The 20,699-nt window shown below is 36.8% G+C and overlaps 2 protein-coding genes and 1 pseudogene across 5 annotated transcripts in view; 1 reads left to right on the forward strand and 2 right to left on the reverse strand.

Moving 5' to 3' along the window:
• The window catches only part of LOC127445547 (high affinity choline transporter 1-like), a 54,180-nt pseudogene that overhangs the window by 31,233 nt on the left and 2,248 nt on the right, over nucleotides 1–20,699 (reverse strand).
• LOC127444521 (uncharacterized) overlaps nucleotides 1–20,699 on the reverse strand; it is a 212,668-nt gene that overhangs the window by 21,760 nt on the left and 170,209 nt on the right. The gene's annotated exons all lie outside the window — the stretch shown is intronic.
• Nucleotides 2,904–20,699, forward strand: part of LOC127444517 (TBC1 domain family member 1-like) — a 111,628-nt gene continuing 93,832 nt past the window's right edge. For 2 of the 4 annotated variants that reach the window (XM_051703909.1, XM_051703905.1), the window contains exons 1-4: nucleotides 2,904–3,001; nucleotides 3,409–3,664; nucleotides 6,667–6,980; nucleotides 7,806–8,039. In XM_051703909.1, coding sequence (XP_051559869.1) covers nucleotides 6,705–6,980; nucleotides 7,806–8,039 — 510 coding nt within the window. In that variant the 5' untranslated portion in view covers nucleotides 2,904–3,001; nucleotides 3,409–3,664; nucleotides 6,667–6,704. Of the gene's footprint in view, nucleotides 3,002–3,408; nucleotides 3,665–6,666; nucleotides 6,981–7,805; nucleotides 8,040–16,823; nucleotides 16,976–20,699 lie in introns of those variants that run through there. The other 2 variants (XM_051703906.1, XM_051703907.1) reach the window with 2 other exon arrangements.

The following is a 20,699-nucleotide window of genomic DNA, read 5'->3' on the forward strand; positions in this document are numbered from 1 at the left end:
ATGGACAATGAAAATAAGATGTTGCCTGTGATGTCTGTCAGGGCCAGCAGAGGGAATAGTAGATCTAGTGTGGATGTTGCTTCATAACATTTGTTAAATTCCTGTTTTTGTGAAATCTTTATATTTATTGCATTGATTGATATTTATTTTATATATATATATATATATATTTATTTATTTATTTATTTTTTGTCACAGAAAGTTGCACACCCTTTCAGGAACTATAAGGATTGTAAAATCTTTGTAAAAACTGAAAAGAAGTTGATTATTGTGGACTAATTGTATATAGAAAATGTTGCTGGGATTTTATATATATATATATATATATATATATATATATATATATATATATATATATATATATACAGTACTGTGCAAAAGTCTTAGGCACATAAGATGTTTCACAATAGCATTTGTCTTAAGATGGTTATTTATATCTTCAGCTTTAGTATGTCAATAGCAAATATAAAATGTTAGACTCCCAAACATTACTTTTGCAAATATAAATGATTAGAATAGAAGAACAGGGAGCCCTGCAACAGATGTCATGGCCCCCACAGAGTCCCCCACTAAACATGTCAGTCTGAGATTACATAATGAGACAGAAGCAACTGAGACAGCTTAAAGAGATAGAAGAACTGTGGTGAATTCTCCAAGAAGATTGGGACATCCTATCTGCCAACAACCAAGAAAACTGTGTCCAGGTGTACCTAGGAGAACTAGTGCTGTTTTAAAGGCAAAGGTGGTCACACCAAATATTGATTTAGCTTTTTATGTTTACTGGACTTTGTATGACATTAAGTGATAAAAGAAAAATATTTATGTCATTATTTTTGAAGACATCCTCACTATGCAAAATTTTTCACAAGTGCCTAAAGCTTTTGCACAGTACTGTGTATATATATATATATATATATATAGTACAACCCCAATTCCGAAAAAGTTGGGACAGTATGAAAAATGCTAATAAAAACAAAAAAGAGTGATTTGTAAATTATATTCACCCTTTGCTATATTGAAAGCACCACAACTACACATAATATGATGTTTAACCTTGTGAATTGTATTGTTTTTTTGAAAATGTACAGTCATTTCAAATCAGATGATTGCAACATGCTCCAAAAAAATCGAGACAGGGGCAGTTTAAGACTAATAACAATTTGACAAGTTGAAATAACAAGGTGATGTGAAACAGGAGATGTTAAACAGGTGAGGCAATCATGTCATAGTATATAAGGAACTTCCAAAAACAGCCTAGTCCTTCAAGAGCAAGATCATTCGAGACTTGTGAATTTGCCATCAGATTCTTCAGCAAATAATCCAGCACTTTGAGAATAATGTTCCTCAAAGACAAATTGGAAGAATTTTGGGCATTTAACCCTCTACAGTGCACAATATAGTTAAAAGATTCAAGGAATCCGATGAAATCTTGGTGCGTAAAGGGCAAGACGAAAAACCATTTCTGAATGTGCGTGATCTGTGATCCATCAGATGTCACTGTCTTAAAAAATATAATTGATCTGTAATGGATATCATGAACATGGGCTTGGGATAACTTTAGTAAACCTTTGTTAGTCAAAACAACTCGCCGCTGAATTCACAGATGCAAGTTAAGACTTTATTATGCAAAGCAGAAGCCCTACATCAACACTGTCCAGAAGCGCTGCTGACTTCTCTGGGCTCGGTCTCATCTTAGATAGAAAGCAGAACAGTGGAACTGTGTTTTTTGGTCTGAAGAGTCTACATTTCAAATCGTTTTTGAAAAACACATCCGTCATGTTCTCTCAGCCAAAGAGGAAAAGGACCATCCAAGCTGTTATCAGCGTCAGGTCCAAAAGCCAGTGTCTGTATGGGCCAGGGGTGTGTCAGTGCCCATGGCATGGGTAACTTGCACATCTGTGAGAACACCATGAATGCAGACAGATATGTACAAATTTTGGAGCAACACATATTGCCATCCAGCACCATAATTTCCAGGGACATCCCTGCATTTTCCAGCAGGACAACTTCAAACCACATACTGCCCGGATTACAAGTGCATGGCTGTGTAAGCAGAGAGTGTGGATGCTAGATTGGCCTGCCTGCAGTCCTGACCATCTCCAATTGAGAATGTGAGGCACATTATTAAGCACACCATCCAGAAACGGAGACCCTGTACAACTGTGCAGCTAAAGACCTACATAATGGATGATTGGGGGAAATTCCACTTTCTAAACTTAACAAACTTGTGTCTTCAGTGCACAAATACTTAATAAGTGTTATTAGAAGAAATGGTGATGTTTCACAGTGGTAAACACTCGACTGTCCAAACTTTTTGGACCGTGTTGCAATCATCTGGTTTGAAATTATTGTACATTTAAAAAAATAAAATAAAATAAAAAAAAACTATAAAATTCACAAGGTAAAACATATTATGTGTGGTTGTGGTGCTTTCAGTATAGCAAAAGGTGAACATAATTTACAAATCAGTCCTTTTTGTTTTTATTAGCAATTTTAACACTGTCCCAACTTTTTCGGAATTGGGGTTGTATATTTTATATAATTGAACAGTCCTCTATAAAAATGTATTGTGCCTATTGGTTTAGACCGACTGATTTTTTTTTTTTTCTTTGTCCAGGGAACGTCTATATTTGGTCTATATTTTGTAGTTATAGTTTATAATTGGTTTATAATTGTGTGTTTGTAATATTTATTATTTTAAACCCACAAGTTGCCTGCAATGGTATAACTGATACAGGCTTACTTTATATTCAGTAATTAAACGGGGCTCTGTTATTCAACACTGCTCCACTTACAGACCTGCACAGTTGGCAGTGCGGCCAGTGACTCTGTGTGTGGAGCTCACAGTGGTCTGAAGTTTACTTTCGATTTATGAACAGAGATCAGAGCACATTGTCGTAAATGAAGAGCTGCCTACGGTCACGCGCACGCATTCGGCCGCGCGCGCTGGAACAAATCAATAACAGGCCACTGGAGGCGGCAGGTGCAGCGCTGAATCAAGGTACACTTTACAGTTTCAAGTGCACATATATTGCATGTTATATCATTTCATTACAACTGTAACAACAATACCAGACTATTCCACAGCATAATTGCATATTAAGTAGGTTAAGGCGGGTCACCGCAAAGGTCAAAGACGTCCGTCTAGTGCATGTTTACACAAGAAAACAGCGCGGTGTTTATTTTAAAAGTTACTGGGACCTATGACAACTTTCCAAAAGTACTGTATTTCATGTCAAGTACCCAAATACAAACAGCTACTACACAATTACACTAAACTGCGACTAAACCTTACATATGCTTTACTCTTTCACTAAACCAAACTTAAACTATGACACAGTTTACCTTTTAGCTCTACTAAAGCAAAATGGATTTCCAAAAATGTATTCATTTGTTTTCTTTTCACAGGTCGTCCAAGATCTTCTCTCTCCGAATGATGTTCTCACACCATCAGACCATTCAAACGTCACATGAGAGGACTAATTTAACTTCACACATCGCTACTTCCACTCTGTGTCGTTATTGCCATTGTGAGCGACTATTTTGTGATTAATCGATTACTTTTAGTGAAACAGCAGCCTGCAGGGCAGTTCGATGGGATATTATACCTTTAATCAAAAACAAACGGGACCGTTATTCAAGCACTTCCTTATTGTGTGTAAGGGTAAGTGAAAGTTAAAACTTTTACCAGTGATTTAGATCAAGGGTTGGTTAGCCTATATAAGACGAATACCTAAAAGCAATGTATTGCTAGACGTTTATGCAAAGATATCGCTGAGACAACTGCTGATATTTGGTGAGGTTTATTGGGGTGACTTGTAATCTGATTCTCTCTTAAAATGGCTTACTGAAGCATTCATACAGTACATTACACAGTTATTAATGATGAGCTGGTTAAGCTGTGCTCTGGATCCATGACTTAATGGCTATGTGCCTCTTGTTGTCATCAGAGAAACTGTGTGCTGACCCTTCTCTAAATAGAACTTGTGACCTGTCCCTATAGACTTGCTTTGCTATTTATGTTGTGTTGGCTTAAGTTTGTTTGCACACAGAATGTACGTGCACTAAATGAGGAACCGGTCTCAGATGAGTGTAATAGGACAATCTCACCTATACAGATAGTTTTGTTCAGGCTAAAAAAGTGACCTTCACTTGACCTTGGATTTATCTTACAAAACTGCAACTTCCACAGGATGATGCTTCTGAAGCTTTCTTGTGATTTTTTCAAAACGTATAAAGTCCATTCAGAAGGGTGCATTCGTACATCCTACATCCTACACAAAAGTGAAAATATGTAGTTGTTACATTAAAGGGATAGTTTTTCTTCTGTGGAACAAAAACAAAGAGCTTTTGAAGGATGAATTAAGTGATTTTGTCCATGCAGTGTAAGTCAGTAGGTTCCAAAACATCCAAAAGCGCATGAAGTTAGCAGAAACGTAATCTCGAGTGGTTTAATCCATATCTTCTGAAGTGAAACGATCGGTTTTTATTGAGAAATAGAGCATGCACAGTGCTCTGCGCATGCATCAAGTGCGAGGAAGTGCAATCAGACTTCTCTAATGATTACGCCAAGGAGAGTGCAGATGTCAAAGCTTTAGGACCCTATTTTAAGAGGGTTAGCGTGAAGCGCAGCGCTATGCCTTAAGTCATAAGTGCAAAGTCAGTGGGCATGGCCATAAAATTTTGTTATTTTTTGTGTAATCATGCGCTAAATCTAGATGCAAGTAGGTTTGGCGAGATTGCACACGCAACGCGAAGATGGGCTGGATTAAGTGCAATTTAATTCTTAGGTTTTCTCCGGTTATTATTCTACTGTCTGCATCCTATTATATAGCCCGTTTTGCAGTGACTTAAAAATCCCTCTACTATAACAGATGGAAAAATACCTTTAGACTTACAAATTAGACCATAAATACAATTGTAAATGTAAACATAATAATAATAATTGAAAAATTGACCTATAGGTAGTGTAACACAAATCTCATACATTTTTGTTTCATATAAAACGGCTTCCACAACTCAGATCATCAGAGACATAATTTCATGCTCCACTATATTTTCAGAGTTTAAACATTAACTTTATTACCACCTGCAGGTGGAATCTCCAGACAGCAATAAGTTGAAACTTTGCACTGAGTTAAGACGTGGTTTTCAAACATCTTAGCTCAGTGACCCATTTCTCTGGAAAATAGTGCGCTTATAATAAATATAATAATTGCTTGTTATTATATTTATTATAAGTTACTTCAATAACATACAATACACCCACAGTTTGCGTGCATACACCCACAATAGCGCAAACACTTCCACCCATGTCCCACGGCCAGTTACGCTTTGCGCTGGCACAAAAATTGCGATTAGAATTAGTGCTCTCATGAAAATTGGATAAGACGTTGCGCATGGTCGCTGTTCATAGCGCCGCTCTTTGCGTGCTCACGAAATATAGCCCTTACAGTTAAAAAGAAGTTACATGTGACTCCAGTCAGTCTTCCTAAGCAACCAATTGGCCCGGTTGCTAGGGAGGGTGGAGTCACGTTGGGTTAACCTCCTCGTGGTCGCTATAATGTGGCTCTCGCTCTCGGTGGGGCGCGTGGTGAGTTTTGCATGGATGCCGTGGAGAATAGCGTGAGCCTCCACACACGCTATGTCTCCGCGGTAACGCGCTCAACAAGCCACGTGATAAGATGTGTGGATTGACTGTCTTAGACGCGGAGGCAACTGAGATTCGTCCTCCGCCACCCGGATTGAGGCTAGTTACTACACCACCACGAGGACTTAGAGCGCATTGGGAATTGGGCATTCCAAATTGGTGATATAAAGGGGAGAAAAACCAAAATAAATTTTTTTTAAAAAAGCATTTTTTATGTTCTTTTGGAGCTTGAAAGTTTTGGACCCCATTGAATTGCATTGTTTTGTCAAAAACATTGTGTTTTCTCTCACACAGAGAGATATTTTATATATATATATATATATATGTATATTCTTTTATCACTTCATTATTTTAATTGCTTTTTTATTTCAATTGGAGTGCAGTTTGAATTTAGAAATGTATTTGATTTAAGTTTTTCATTTTTTAAATAAATGAATTTAATTTTCAATGCAAAATCACTAAGCAAGAATATTCACCGTTTCACCGATATATATTGTTAAGGAGGGAACAAAACAAATTTATTCACACACATGATGCATTTTCCCGGATAACGAAATACCCGACCGGTAGAGAATGCACAGATGAAGTAGGTTCTTTGCCAGAGAGATGTTGACAACTGTTGTAAAACCATCTTTCAAAAAGTTGAACAACACACATTTTAATTGCACTTATTTTTTTCCAGTTTCATTTGAATTTTTAGTTCAAATAAATAAAAACTAAAGTTCTAAGTTTGAAATCAAGGTGTCTTGCTTTATTGTGTAGGCTTAACCCTAACCCTGCTTAATGAAAATTACGCCATAGTATCACCTAGCGTCCAACCATCGGTAATACCGGTGTTCGTCGTTTTTGTGTGGAGTTTTTTCTGCAACCAACCGACCAATCAAAACTTGGTCGACCAAGACCCTTCTCATCTACTAACCTTTGGTCGATTATCAGGGGGCAGCCCTACTACAAATTAACTTTTTTATTTTTTTATCTTTTTTCCTTTTCCATTTTTTTTTATTTTTTTTTTTGAGGTTGCTCCGAGTTGCTCAGTCTTTGACTACCTAGGGACATGGAGGGCATTTGTTTCGAGGTCAAACCCAAAGATGACCCAATCAAAGCTCACCCTCTCTGTGCTCTCACACAATCACTTCATGGATTGGAGGATAAGAGACAGAGGGAACAAGAGGAAGAAAAGGTTCAGTACAGCCTTACTCTGGTTGGCTCATTGGCCATCCATCCGCTGACTACCATGGCCATGCTCCCCTGGATAGTGGCTGAGATACGGAGACCCCGACTGGCAGAGAAGAAAAAAAGCCCTGAATTCAGTGGAGCTCACTCTCTAGAGGTCAGTTAATTTGATACTATTGTAATTAGATGTAATAATAAAAATGGAATTTTATGACAAAAAACACAGTATTATTAAGCCTTATTGTGTAAATACAATACATGTGAAAAAAAAATTATTGTAGAGGAGTGTAGAATAAAGAAGAGGTGATATGTGCCTTACAAAAAGTACTGTGGTCATACCATGGTACAGTAATGGTATCAGATAATAATACAATAGTACTTTAATATATACCATGGTATTGATTTATTGCCACATTCATGTACCATAGTATTTAAAAGGAACTCCAAGGTACCTCAAAGATGGAACATGTCCAAAAACTATGGTAGTAGTACCATGGTACTTTTTGGCACTTTTTTGTTAGTGACAATGGCAGCTGATGGCAGCCATAAAGGGTAACCATGTATAAAATGGATATTTCACCCAAAAGTAAAATTCTGTCATAATTTACACACCATCAAGTCGTTTCAAACCTGTAAGACTTTCTTTCTTCTGTGGAACACAAAAGAAAATGTTAGGCACAATCACAGCCTCAGTCACCATTTACTCTCATTGCGTTGTTTTTCCATACAAAGAAAGTGAATGGTGACTGAGACTGCCGTTCTGCCTTACATCTCCTTTTATGTTCCACGGAAGAAAGAACGTCAAACAGGTTTGGAACAGCGTGAGTATAAGTACATGATTACAACATTTAATTTTTGGGTGAACTATTCCTTTGATGGCACATCTAATATAGATTGCTGCAGCTACAAAGTTTAGTTGCTAAAGTCTGAAACTAATCTGGAATAACTATGTTCATATGTGTCTGTTCCTCACTCTCTCAAGGTTCGAGATCAGCCTGTGGTGCTGCAGATTTCAGCCAACTCAGTGCGCTGCATTCTGGACACTGCAGGCCCAGGAAAGCCATGGGACCCACTGCAACATATGGTTCTGTTTGATCACAGGCCTCATCTTATCACCAAACTCATTCACAACAGCCAGGAACCCAGCTATTTCTGCTGTCTGCTCAGAGAGAAGACAGCAGCCTGCTATGTGTTCCACTGTCAGGACCAGCTGCAGGTAAGGGGAGATTTGGCTGCATTTGTTCTCCAGAGTAGTTGAATTTAATGGAAAAGTCCACCCAAAAATGGAAAATTATATAATTATTTAGTCACCTTCATGTCGTTCCAAAGTTGTATGACTTTATCTCTTCAGTGAAACACAAAAAGTGAATTTTTGAACAATATCCTGGCCACTCTTTTGGGGCCATCAAGCTCCAAAAAGAAAAAAAGAAAAAAATAAATGTACCAAAGTATCATAAAAGGGGTCTCCTTGAGCCATACAATAGCTTTGTGAGCTTAACAGACTGAATTTGAGTCAAAACCACTACGATCAGATCAGTTTGATGCATGAACAAATCATTCAGACTCATTTTGTAAACTGGATCAACTGATTCATTGAATTCTCAAAAGAGTGATTGTAACGGGGTTCGGGAAAGGAGGAGGCGGGAACCGGATCAACATTCAACAAGACTTTAATTATAACTTAACATCAAACTGAACTGAAACATAATAACAAACTTCGATGACACACACACAGCGCCGTGTGTGTCTCTCTCTCTCTCTGGCATCCCCGACTCCTCTTATCTCTCTCCCGCTGACTGAGCCACTCATCGCCAGGCGTGCACCCTCATGGCCTGGCCACGCCCTCCTCCTCGTCACATACCCCCACCACCCGATTCAGGCCGGGGAATGCTCCGGACTGACTTACCCACCCCCCCATCCTCCCCCCCCCGGACACTGAAATGGGTGACCAGGATATCCTATATGTTCTACAAAACAATCATATGGGTTTGGAATAACATGAGGATGAGTAAATAATGACAGGATTTTCATTTTTGAGTGAACTGTTCCTTTAATTAATTAATAAAATCTGCTAATTCAGTTGAAGTGCTTTTTAGTATACAAACTAAATTGGAATGGACTCCATGCTTTATTGAACAAACTTCATTTGAATTATGACAAAATCCGTGTTTGCAGCTGTGAGATTGTTGTTGCATTTATGGTTATCTGATAAAAACAGGAGATTGGTTCACTGAGAGGGTTTACTGTAGGTTGTTAGGTTTTATTCTCAAAGTACACGTCACTTTGAAGTTTATGTCTTTTGATGAGGGAAAGCTCTGTGGTCTAAATGTCAACTCTGCCTCTAGTGCAAGTGTGCCTCTATGCATGTGTGAAAGAGTTTTGTGTAAACAAAATTCCATAACAGCATAATGGCAATAAGAGAATTAACCCTAACCCTTGAATGATTTCATGGGCTCGGCTTAAAATCGTGCCCCGTATTGCTTTGATATGGGACGCATAATTTTATCTCGAAATACAGGACAATCCCATTGTTTGCGAGACGATCCTCACTTTTGGGGCAACCCTACTTGGGTTCCTTCTTCAGTGCAAGTCTATGGGACTTTTTCACCCATTTTGTTGTCTGACAGGCAAAAATGTTAAGTCTGATATCTTAGAAAAGCAAAAGCTCACCTTTTCTCATCAAGCTGCATGATTTGAGGTATCATTCATGTCCTTAGCAAAAATGTTAAATGAAAATTTTAAAGGGATAGTTCACCCAAAAATTTAAATTCTTTCATTATTTACTCACCCTCATGTACCCACCCCAGGTGTGTATGACTTTCTTTCTTCACCAGATCTCGTTTGAAGTAAAATAGAAAAACATCTTAGCTCAGTAGGTCCTTAAAATGCATGTGGATAGTGATCCGATTTTTGAAGTTCCAAAAATCACAGACAGTCAGCATAAACTTCATCCATACGCCTCCAGCTGTTAAATTAATGTCTTTTAAAGCGACACGATTGCTTTTGGTGTGAAAAAGATCAATATTTAAGTACTTTGGTCAGGAGCAGTATGCGCGTGTGACGTAATCACATTGGCATTTGAAACACACGAGAACTGGGTGAGTAAATAATGAGAGAATTTTCATTTTTAGGTGAACTATCTCTTTAACTCTCTCATCATTAACGACGTCTCAAGCTTGTATGACTTATGTTCGGCAGAACACAAAGATATTTGGATAAGATATTATATTGTGTGTATATTCAAACGTTGCAAGTCAAGGGGGTTCAACACTTTTAAGCTCCAGATAGGACGTGAATGGAGCATAAAGGTAATCCACACAACTCGGGTGGTTTAATCCATGTCTTTTGAAGTGATCTAATTGATTTTCGGTGAGAAACAGACACAAATGTAACTCTTTTTTTCACTATAAATCATGACATCTGCTTTCTCCTTGGCGTGATCATTATTTAAAGCTTGATAACACTACTTCAGGCTTGACACATGCGCAGAGCACGGACCCCATTGACTTGCATTGTATGGACAAAAACACCTCATATACTGTGCATATACTGTATTATGTATTAAATATATCTTTGTTTGTGTTCTGCAGACATTCATGACAGTTTGAGGTGGCATAAGAATGAGTAAATGATGAGAGAATTATCATCAACTATTCCTTTACAGTAAGGCCTAAAAGTTTAATGCCTTAGAAATCACTACTAATGAAGGTAAATGAAGAAAGGCAAAATACAGAGGCTGTTTGAGCTAAACGAGTTGGGACTAAATGAATAGAAGAACAGGAAAGCAACACCCTACCCCTCCCTTCTTCAAAAGAAAAGAAAAGAAAAAAAGATTAGCACATATGGCTGTATTTGCCAAAGAGTCATAAATCAGCGCCTGCATTTATTCAGTATACAGTATTGTGTGTGTGCTTATGAGAAAGAGACTCTGAGCCATGGTTTTGACACAAGCATATTTGACTCCATCCTGACATCATATCTGTGGCAATTTCTTTAGTAGGTACAGTATCACAGGCATTTGCGCATATTCATTTAGCTACCATTGTTGAGCTCAAACCCTGTACAGACTAATTATCTGAAACTAAAATCAAAATGAATGGTATTGATGTGATTTATTGCATGGTGAAATAACGGGGCAAAAGGATGTCTTTACCGTAACGGTCAACCTGCATATTCATGAATATTGAGTTTTATTGATGGAGGTTAAGACAGATCGTGAAGCTTCCTTCATCAGCTTGCATTCAGGCAGGATGTAGATCTAAGTTGTCATAGTAACCATTTCCTGTTTCAGTGAGTCAGCCACAATGTGGCTGTGAACTCTCTGTTTATTGTCATTGTAAATAGACCAAAAGATAGAAAGAGAGATAGATGAGGGAAGGATGCTAAAAAGTAACATCACACAGCATACACATCCTTTCTCTTTCTCTTTCTTTGTCTTCTTTTGTTGCTCTCTTCTGACCACCTGTTACCCATGTGCTCTCACACACACATTCCAAAACCTGTGTGTGTGCGCGCTCACACACGTGCATGTGTCTGAATTACTGAGATTCAGATCATAGCAGTGTTCCCTCAACTGCACTCAGCCCTGTGTTCTTCTTTTAGACTGCAAAAACAACAATTGAATGACCTCCTCTGTGCTGTACTCACCTAACCCATAAATTATCTTGACATGTTTTCCTCCTGCTTTTCACCAGCCAATTTGGGCTAACATAATTCCACATACTCTGTACTAGTGCTTAACAGCTTAGCATATACCAGCCACCTTCATTCTTTCATATAGTTCATAATATCTCTGTAATAATAGGCTGACAGTTGTGGAAACAACATAACGCCAGGTTCATGCCAGGGTTCCCACAACCTCCGTGAGTGTGGTGTGAGCGGTCGAGTTTCTTGCGCGAGAAACAGCAGCGCCTCTGTGCAGAAAATAAAGTTATCTATGGGATCCTACGCCATATTGTTGCTTTAATAAGGTCATAATAAGCTGAGGTTATTGCTGCTTCAAGGACAACAGCGGGCAGTCACGTGCACTTCATCTTTATCAGCACACTTGGTTGTGATTTGTTAAAGTTGAGTCTATACTGTACTTCTCTCAGGGGATATCCCTGAACCCCCATACAGTGTTTTTTATCTGTCAAAAGGCCTCCTGTGTCCCATACATATACTGTATATAAATATTTAAACACAAAAACTGTACTGCTGTCATTCAGCTTCAAAATGAACTGTTGCTCTTATCTTTTAATATTCATATCCAAGTGCCAATGACTGATGAAGTCTTGATGAAATAGTTTAATCTTCTGGGAGAAAAGATCTCTAAGACCCCACTACTTTGGCTGTCTCTGGGCCCCCAGTGTCCTCATCCCTGCCCAGTTTTTAAGAGACTATTTTGACTGTTTAGGAATATATATACGTATATATTTTTTTACAAAGAACTATTGCTGCTAACGTGGCAAGTTATGTAATGTTAACACATTTAAGTCTTAGGCTTTGTGGGCATCTTTTGTGGTGCAATGCCTTTCCCCATAAACTTTCATTGCATTGCTGTGGACACAAATTTAGTTTTTCTTTACAAACTTATGGACGGGTTGAATTTATGTTCTGTGGAAATGCCACTTCCTTGAAAAAGATAGTTCACCCAAAAATTCAAATTCCCTCATCATTTACTCACCCTCATGCCATCCCAGATATTATGACTTTTCTTTTGGTGAGCACAAACAAAGATTTTTAAAAGAATATCTCAGCTCTGTAGGGCCATACAATGCAAATGAATAGTGGCTAGAACTTTGAAGGTCCAAAAAGCACATAAAGGCAGCATAAAAGTAATCCACACGACTACAGTGGTTTAATTAATGTCTACAGAAGCAATATGACAGGTGTGGGTGAGAAACAGATTTACATTTAAGTCCTTTTTTTTTTACTATAGATCTCCACTTTCACTTCCACATTCTTTGTGCATATTGCCACCTACTGGGCAGGTAGGAAAATTTATAGAAAAAAGGGACTTATTGATCTTTTTCACACCCACACCTATCATATCGCTTCAGAAGACATGGATTAAACCACCATGTCATATGGATTACTTTTAAGATGCCTTTATGTCCTTTTTGGAGCTTCAAAGTTCTGGTCACCATTTAGTTGCATTGTATGGATTTATAGAGCTGAGATATTGTTCTAAAAAATCTTAATTTCTGTTCTGCAGAAGAAAGAAAGTAGTACGCATCTGGTGTAGCATGAGGGTGAGTAAATGATGTGAGAATTTTCATTTTTGTGTAAACAATACCTTTAAAACGAAATGCTGTGTGAGTATGTTTGTTATTTCAAACTCTTCATTCTATCATCTATCATAAACCCATAGCATAATCTGCTTTCAGCGAAGCTGTTCAAGCTATTTCTATTCTCTATTTATATTTCAAAATATTTTTGTGTTATTTCCTCACAAAGACATATCAGGAAATCAGATTTTTTTTCTTAATCCCTTTTATGCCATTTATTCTTTATTCTTTGATTTTGATTTGATTTAAGGTTATATTCCCATATAATAGTATGAATTTCTATTAAACAGCCTCTGTGGCTTATGCAGCTGTAGTACTTTTTGAATAAGAAGGAAGGTTTTAAGTGTTTACTGTATGAAATAAAGGAAAAAGAGATAGATCTACATTACAGTGTCAAGGGACTTGATCCATCAAGTGGGACAGAGCGATACGATGTGTGTTTGTGTGTGTGTGTGTGTGTGTGTGTGTGTGTGTACTTAGCTGTAGTTTAGGGAAAAATTGTACCCATAAGTGAGCTAATTTGGACAAAACCTTCCTTTGAGGAAATTCTGGGAAGTCCTCATTTGGAAAAAACAATAAATACATAAATTAAATAAGGATTTTTAAAATTCTAGTATGCAAAAAATAAAAAAATAAAATAAAATAAAATCTGTTAGGTTTAGGGTGTGGGTTATGGCTAGTTTATATTAATTATAGTTAACTTTATAAAAAAAAAAACAATAGAAGTCTGTGGTGTATTCTCATTCAGATAGCTGAGCAAACAAGTTTGTGTGTGTGTGTGTGTGTGTTTGAGAGAGAGAGAGAGAGAGAGAGAGAGAGATGAATGTAGAATATAATGTGGAAGAACTTCACAATTTTATCAGATTTAGCTCAAACAATTACTGAAGTTGTACAGTTGTTAATATGTCGGTTTTCTTTATCTAGGGTAAAATAAATTTTTAAAAATAAAAAATATAAAATCGAAATTACTTTAATCATAAATCTAAAATAACTTATACTGTGTACACACACACACACACACACACACGCACATATTACTTATTACATATATATATACACACTACCAGTCAAAAGTTTTGAAACACTTGACTGAAATGTTTCCCATGATCTTAAAAATCTTTTGATCTGAAGGCGTATGCTTAAATGTTTGAAATTAGTTTTGTAGACAAAAATATAATTGTGCTACCATATTCATTTATTTCATTATAAAACACAACTTTAATTAAAAAATTTTTTTTGACTTGGAATGGGCTATTTGAAATTGATGACTTGGACCAAATAATAAAGAAAAGCAGCCAATAAGTGCCCAACATAGATGGGAACTTTCTCAAGTTGGTTGAGAAAATGTCAAGAGTACATGTCTGCAATTTCTAGGCACAGGGTGACTACTTTGAAGATGCTAAAATATAACACAGTTTTGATTTATTTGGGATTTTGTTTAGTCACAACATTAGGGCTGCAACTAACGATTATTTTGATAATTGACTAATCTAACGATTATTCGAACGATTATTTGACTATTCGGGCGATTATTGCAACGATTAATCATTAGCTCTAAACCGACTATTCAGCTTGTGCCCTGACTTAAAAGGTTGTATTAAACGTGCCTGCTATCAATAAAGAGGACAAAATCATCTTTTAAAAATACCTCTAAATGATATTCACTGAATTAAAGGGAAAAAAATACTTTTTATTAAGTTTAATCCAATAAAAATTTCACTGCATAAAAATCCTATTGTTATCAAGTGTATTAGTCTTTTTTTCCATTTAAAACTTTCTAAAAATCCTTAAAACATGATACATTTACTTGAGAAGCAACATATAAGATATTTAAACTTGCTTTAAGAGAATGTATCTTAAATATAAGTGTATTTTGTATATAAGTGTATTTTTTCACTTGGTTATACTTCTGCGAGTGCAGTAAAGACAAAATATACTTATATTCAAGATCTGTTCTCTAAAAGCAAGTCTAAATATCTTATATGCTGCTTCTCAGGAGAATGCATCTTTTTTTAAAGGATTTTTTATATATTTTAAAATATTTGTATTTTTAATATTATATTCAACATTCTCAGATTAAAAAAAACCAAAAGTAAATGTATGTTGTTTTAAAGGAGTTTTAGATAACTGCAGAACTGTAGAAAACAAGCAAAACAAAAACAATCAATGTTTTTTTTTTCTTTTTTTTTTTTTTTGCAGTGTATAATGGGGCGAAGACTACCCTGTCTCACCTTTTTGTTCACTTCAATCCATCATTAACTCACAAAAAAACAAACTCTCTCTTATTAATAAAGCTGCATTTTGCCAATTTTCTTCACGATTAGAAATGCACAGTGAAACATATAGTATGATTCAATAAGTCGCGAGCAATCACGTTATAATCTAGCTGCATTAAGCACACGCACTCGAGGGACGAGCGTCCCCGCAACAGTGTGTGCATCAGTCGGGTGCGGTTTCAATCTCTCCCCCTTAGATCGGGACACTTCGCACAACTCATAGAAGAGGCGCTGACCGCACAGAGAAATGCCAGTTTCCTTATTATTTGAACTTTAATAAAGCTATAACGCATTAAATAGAACTGCATTAAAGATGTAACGCCAGGGTGTTCCCTTTAAAGACGCTCGACACGCAAGTTTTGCTTGAGCTGAGCGTCAGCTCTGGCTCTGCTTATTCCACAACAAGAGTGCTTCTGTATTTACTTATTATGTATTTCTGCATTATAATTCCCTCATACTTTGCGATCTACATGACCTGAAGCTGTTTGGAAAGTTTAGAGTGTGTCTGGACTGTGAGCTGTGTAATTCTTCCTCTCCTCAGTCAGGCGCGAGCTGCAGTGCTGCTCTTGTGTGCAATCATTAGAGTTTCATATGATCTTATGTTACGTTAAGATCAAACGACTATTCGACAACGAACATTTTTGTCGACAATTTTTTATTGTCGACGTTGTCGATAACTAATCATTTCAGCCCTACACAACATAATTCCCATAGTTCCATTTATGTTATTCCATAGTTTTGATGACTTTAATATTATTGTAAAATGTGAAAAAAAATATATAATAAAGAACGAGTAAGTGTTTCACAAATTTTGACCGGTAGTGTATATATATAATATTTCCAAATAACAAGAACTTGTACAACTGGCAGGCAGCACAGGTGTTCACAGATGTGCAATGTGGTCTCAGACTTTTGGACCATACTTTATATAAAATATTTAATACCAAAACAATTTCAAGCTTTTTTTTTTTTTTTAGTCATTAAGACAGAAGCTCATTATAAATCACACAAACAAAAGCAATTTGAAGGTCACTGTCTGTCCATACACCACTCACAGTGACTGTAAATCCTGTGCCACCAGGTGGTGTTCAAACCCTGAACTTGAAAATGTCAAATGGATGAAGAATGAATAGCCATCACCCTGCAAGTAACAATCTCTGTAAACAATTAAACATTATAAATAATCTTAAAACTCAAACATAAAATTAAGTTTTGTTTATCTTGCAACTCAACGTTTTATCTCCCTTCCCATATGATCTAAGCGCGATGATAGTTAGTATTTTTATTCTGCACTTATAATTTAATATTTAATGAGACGAGAGAGTGACCAGACAGACTGGAACTAGTGCGTAAACAACGCATCCCTGCGGATGTGATCTGATGTTGTATTTGACTGTAATTATCTCTCATCATGTGAATGTTGGACCGTCTCACACACACACACACACACACACACACACACACACACACACACACACACACACACACACACACACACACATTACTGCTTTCACTTTATTCAGGAGGTGTGGATGGCCGAAGCGATGAAAGCGCGCTTTCACATCTTTAATTTACTACGGAGGGATGTGAAAAGCGAACAGGAGGCAGTGAGTATCTTCATAAAGTGTGTGTTTGGAGTTCGTTTCGTATGAAAGTGTACGTGTTAGCATGCTAGTCGGTTAGCCACTAAAGTAAGTTAAGTGAACATTAGCCAAACTTTAGTTTCACTGAAAAAAACAAAAAACAAACAAACAATATGTTTGTCTTTTATTCAGCTAGTTCTATTTTTACTCTCCCGAATGAGTTTCACAGTGTTTGTGTAAACCTTGAAGTGTTTGGAGATGCTGAACTCTTTCCTTGGAATGTTCTCTTAGTGGCTGTGTCTCAAATATTTTGTGAGCTGCCTACCTAGACAGCATTTTTTGGCATAGATACGAATCTTGGTTAGCTCAAAAATAGTGTCTAGCTAGGTAGCTCGCTAAACCATTGTGTCAGTTTGTTGTAAATAAAATGAATATATTTAATAGTTCACATGCTGCACTCAGAAAGTGTCTTAGCCATCTTTTTGTGCGATTAAAATGGTCCTTATACACCCAGGCAAGAAGTAATAGATACAGTAGTGGCGGTTTATTTTATAGTTGGTCAGCTGTAACAAAAGTAGCTGTTTGGTATGCATTTGGCTGTATGGAGACAAGGATTTTAATATAACTTTTGGAGTTGATGGTTTAGAGGCTGTTTAAAGTAGTACTTTGTATTAAATACAATAAATTCAAAAGAATATATTAAAACAGGCAACGTTCCTGTTGAGAGCAGATGGGTGGTGCACTGTACTTTATTCAGTTCAGTAACTGTGATCAGTAAAGCAACAGTCAGTCCATAGACTCATGAAACTCATGGGAGTGTAGAATAAGATTGATGGTGTCATATCGTGTTGTGTGTGTGTGTGTGTATGTGAGAGAGAGAGAGAGATAAAGGGGAAAAGCCATCAAAAACAAGATGAGGAAATATGCATGAGAGACGGCAGTTCTTTGAATAGACTATTACAGCTGTGGATTTGCTCATGAGTAAAAAGAAGGAAATGAATAGACTGTAACTTCTCCCTCTAGTCTGTCTCATTCTCTCTGGTATCCATAGTGAATAGTGGCCATTTGATTGTCCAGCATCTATAACAAATGTGTTGTGCTTAGTGCCGTTTTCTGTTGTTTAGTATGTGGGTTTGCAACTGCACCTGTGCTGTTGGTAGCAACCTTATTTCTAGGTACGTGTCATTGTCACATGTCCCATCTCATGTGACTGGTGCTCCCTCCTCCTTTCAAACTGTTCTTCAACCTATGTGTTTGTGTACTTCATAAGGTTTTAATTTGTTCCACTGAACTTCCATTATGTTGTGTACTGTGTTATGTGTTCACACCCACCTGATGATGGGTAGTGGTCAAATAACATGGACGTGAACATTTGGGTTAAAATTTATATATGCATATATTGTATTATAGAAAGTGTACAAATATTTTAGGTGATATAATGGGTCACCATTTTTAAACACCTTTTTAGTATTTTTTTGCAGTTCACATATATAGTCCTTTAGTGTGACAAATGATATAGTCTATGTAGTTTCACAATAAATATTTGTTATAGTCTACACTATTGTCCACACAAAATTTTCTGTAAATTACTGTAAAACTATCTACAGTAGTTTACAGCGTACTGTATTTTGATTTACAGTATGTGCTATACTGTAAAATTAATTAAGGTAGTTGTTTGTATGATGTATATTAAAATACAGTATATTTTGACACTGACTACCACCCCTGGAGTTGCGAGTTCAAATCCAGGGCATGCTTAGTGACTCCAGCCAGGTCTCCTAAGCAACCAAATTGGCCCGGTTGCTAGGGAGTGTAGAGTCACATGAGGTAACCTCCTCGTGGTCACGATTAAGTGGTTCTCGCTCGCAGTATGGCGCGTGGTGAGTTGTGCACGGATCGCAGAGAGTAGCATGAGCCTCCACGCGCTGTGAGTCTCTGTGGTGTCATGCACAGCGAGCCACGTGATAAGATGCGTGGATTGACTGTCTCAGAAGCGGAGGCAACCGAGACTTGTCCTCCACCACCCGGATTGAGGTGAGTAAACGCGCCACCACGAGGACCTACTAAATAGTGGGAATTGGGCATTCCAAAAAATTGGGAGAAAAGGGGAGAAAATAATAATAATAAAAAAATACAGTATATTTGCTCTACAGTAAAATTAACTACGGTAATTGTTTGTATGTTGTATATTAAATCGCAGTGTCCATACCGTAGAACTAACCACAGTAAGCAGAGTTTTAGTCTAAAGAATTAGAGTAACTAACTTCTATCTGTTAAAGATAAGTTAAAAAAAGAATAATACAATTAAGGCCTTTTTGCAAACAGAACATTTATTACACAATGACAACTCAAATATCACATAAATGTTACTCATAAAGGTAAATAATGACTACACACATACAAAACCATTCATAAACTTCAATATTAAGTTCACCAGATGTCCAAATGACAGAAAGAACACTCTCCGAATCTTTGCCTGTCCAGACCCAGAGAACAAAATACAAAAATCAGTTCATATCATGTAACTTGGCTACAATGGGGAGAATACACTCTCAACAACCATTGTGTATCATTCAGAAAGGACTGAGATGGAAGTTTCTTACATCACTAATACAATTCTGAGCTAAAAAAATTACACGTTATATTTGTACATATAACATAGATTTTGTTTTTGATGGACGGGTCAAATAAAGTGGCTGGAATAACTCGGCAGCACATCAAAATAAAAAATAAAAACAAGGCGTCCCAATGAGTTGCGCTCGATTGACCGGTGTAAAACAACTGTTTCACTGCCTAATTTTTTTAAAGAAATAGCAATAAAAGATTATTCTGCTGTAGTCATGCCAAAAAAAAAAAAATCTCAAGAATTTCAGTATTAAATTAAATTAAATTAAATTAATTTAATCCCACAAGATTTTGTGAGACTGTGGTGGGTGGACCTTGGACTCTCTTATGCTCCCCCGTAAGAAAATGTTTACATTTTAAAGTAAAATGCATCAATCTGGTGCAATTTGAGAGCAAAATTAAGAGGCTAGATCTATGAAGAACTTTGTGCTCTTGTAAACAATTTTGTGCTCTAGTAGTAATTTCATCATAAATGTTGATGACATGGCAAAAAAGTCACACCCACAAAGCATGGTAAACGAGATGAAGTTTAACGCAGTTCACAAATGGTCACAACACAAAATCGACTAGAGCATACATTTGAGCCAGGGCTCAGCATTAAGCATTGTCATGTGCTTGTCCTCCAGACAAGTAAATTGGTCATTCACTTGTCTGAGTAAAAATGTTACTTGTCTGGAGAGAAAAAAGGACATTTATGTTACATGATCAAATAACATGTCAAAGTTTATGTTGTATGCTTTTCTAAAATTATGACAGATGCCCAACCTAATAGTGTACTTATGCAATCAACTCAGTTCTCTGCGACAGAAATGTAAACTGCACATGGTAGGGGAGGAGGTTATTGTCATATGATATATTATGTTACGTATGGTAGTTAAATCAAGGAAAGCCTCCATCGCTATCATTTCAGCAGGGGTGCTTCACTTCTATGGAATGAGAGATACTTTTTCATCATGTTATTGCAGCAAGATCTACCATGTACAATAAAGGCTATACAATACATTATCACAATACCAAAAGTTCAGTAGTCCCAAAACCAGCTTCAAAACCACAACAAATAATAACTAATTTGTTAATTATGGAAGAATGGTTTCAGGTGCTTAAGTAATTATTCAAGACTAGT

This window comes from Myxocyprinus asiaticus, chromosome 8, assembly GCF_019703515.2.
Source record: "Myxocyprinus asiaticus isolate MX2 ecotype Aquarium Trade chromosome 8, UBuf_Myxa_2, whole genome shotgun sequence".
Lineage (NCBI taxonomy): Eukaryota > Metazoa > Chordata > Actinopteri > Cypriniformes > Catostomidae > Myxocyprinus > Myxocyprinus asiaticus.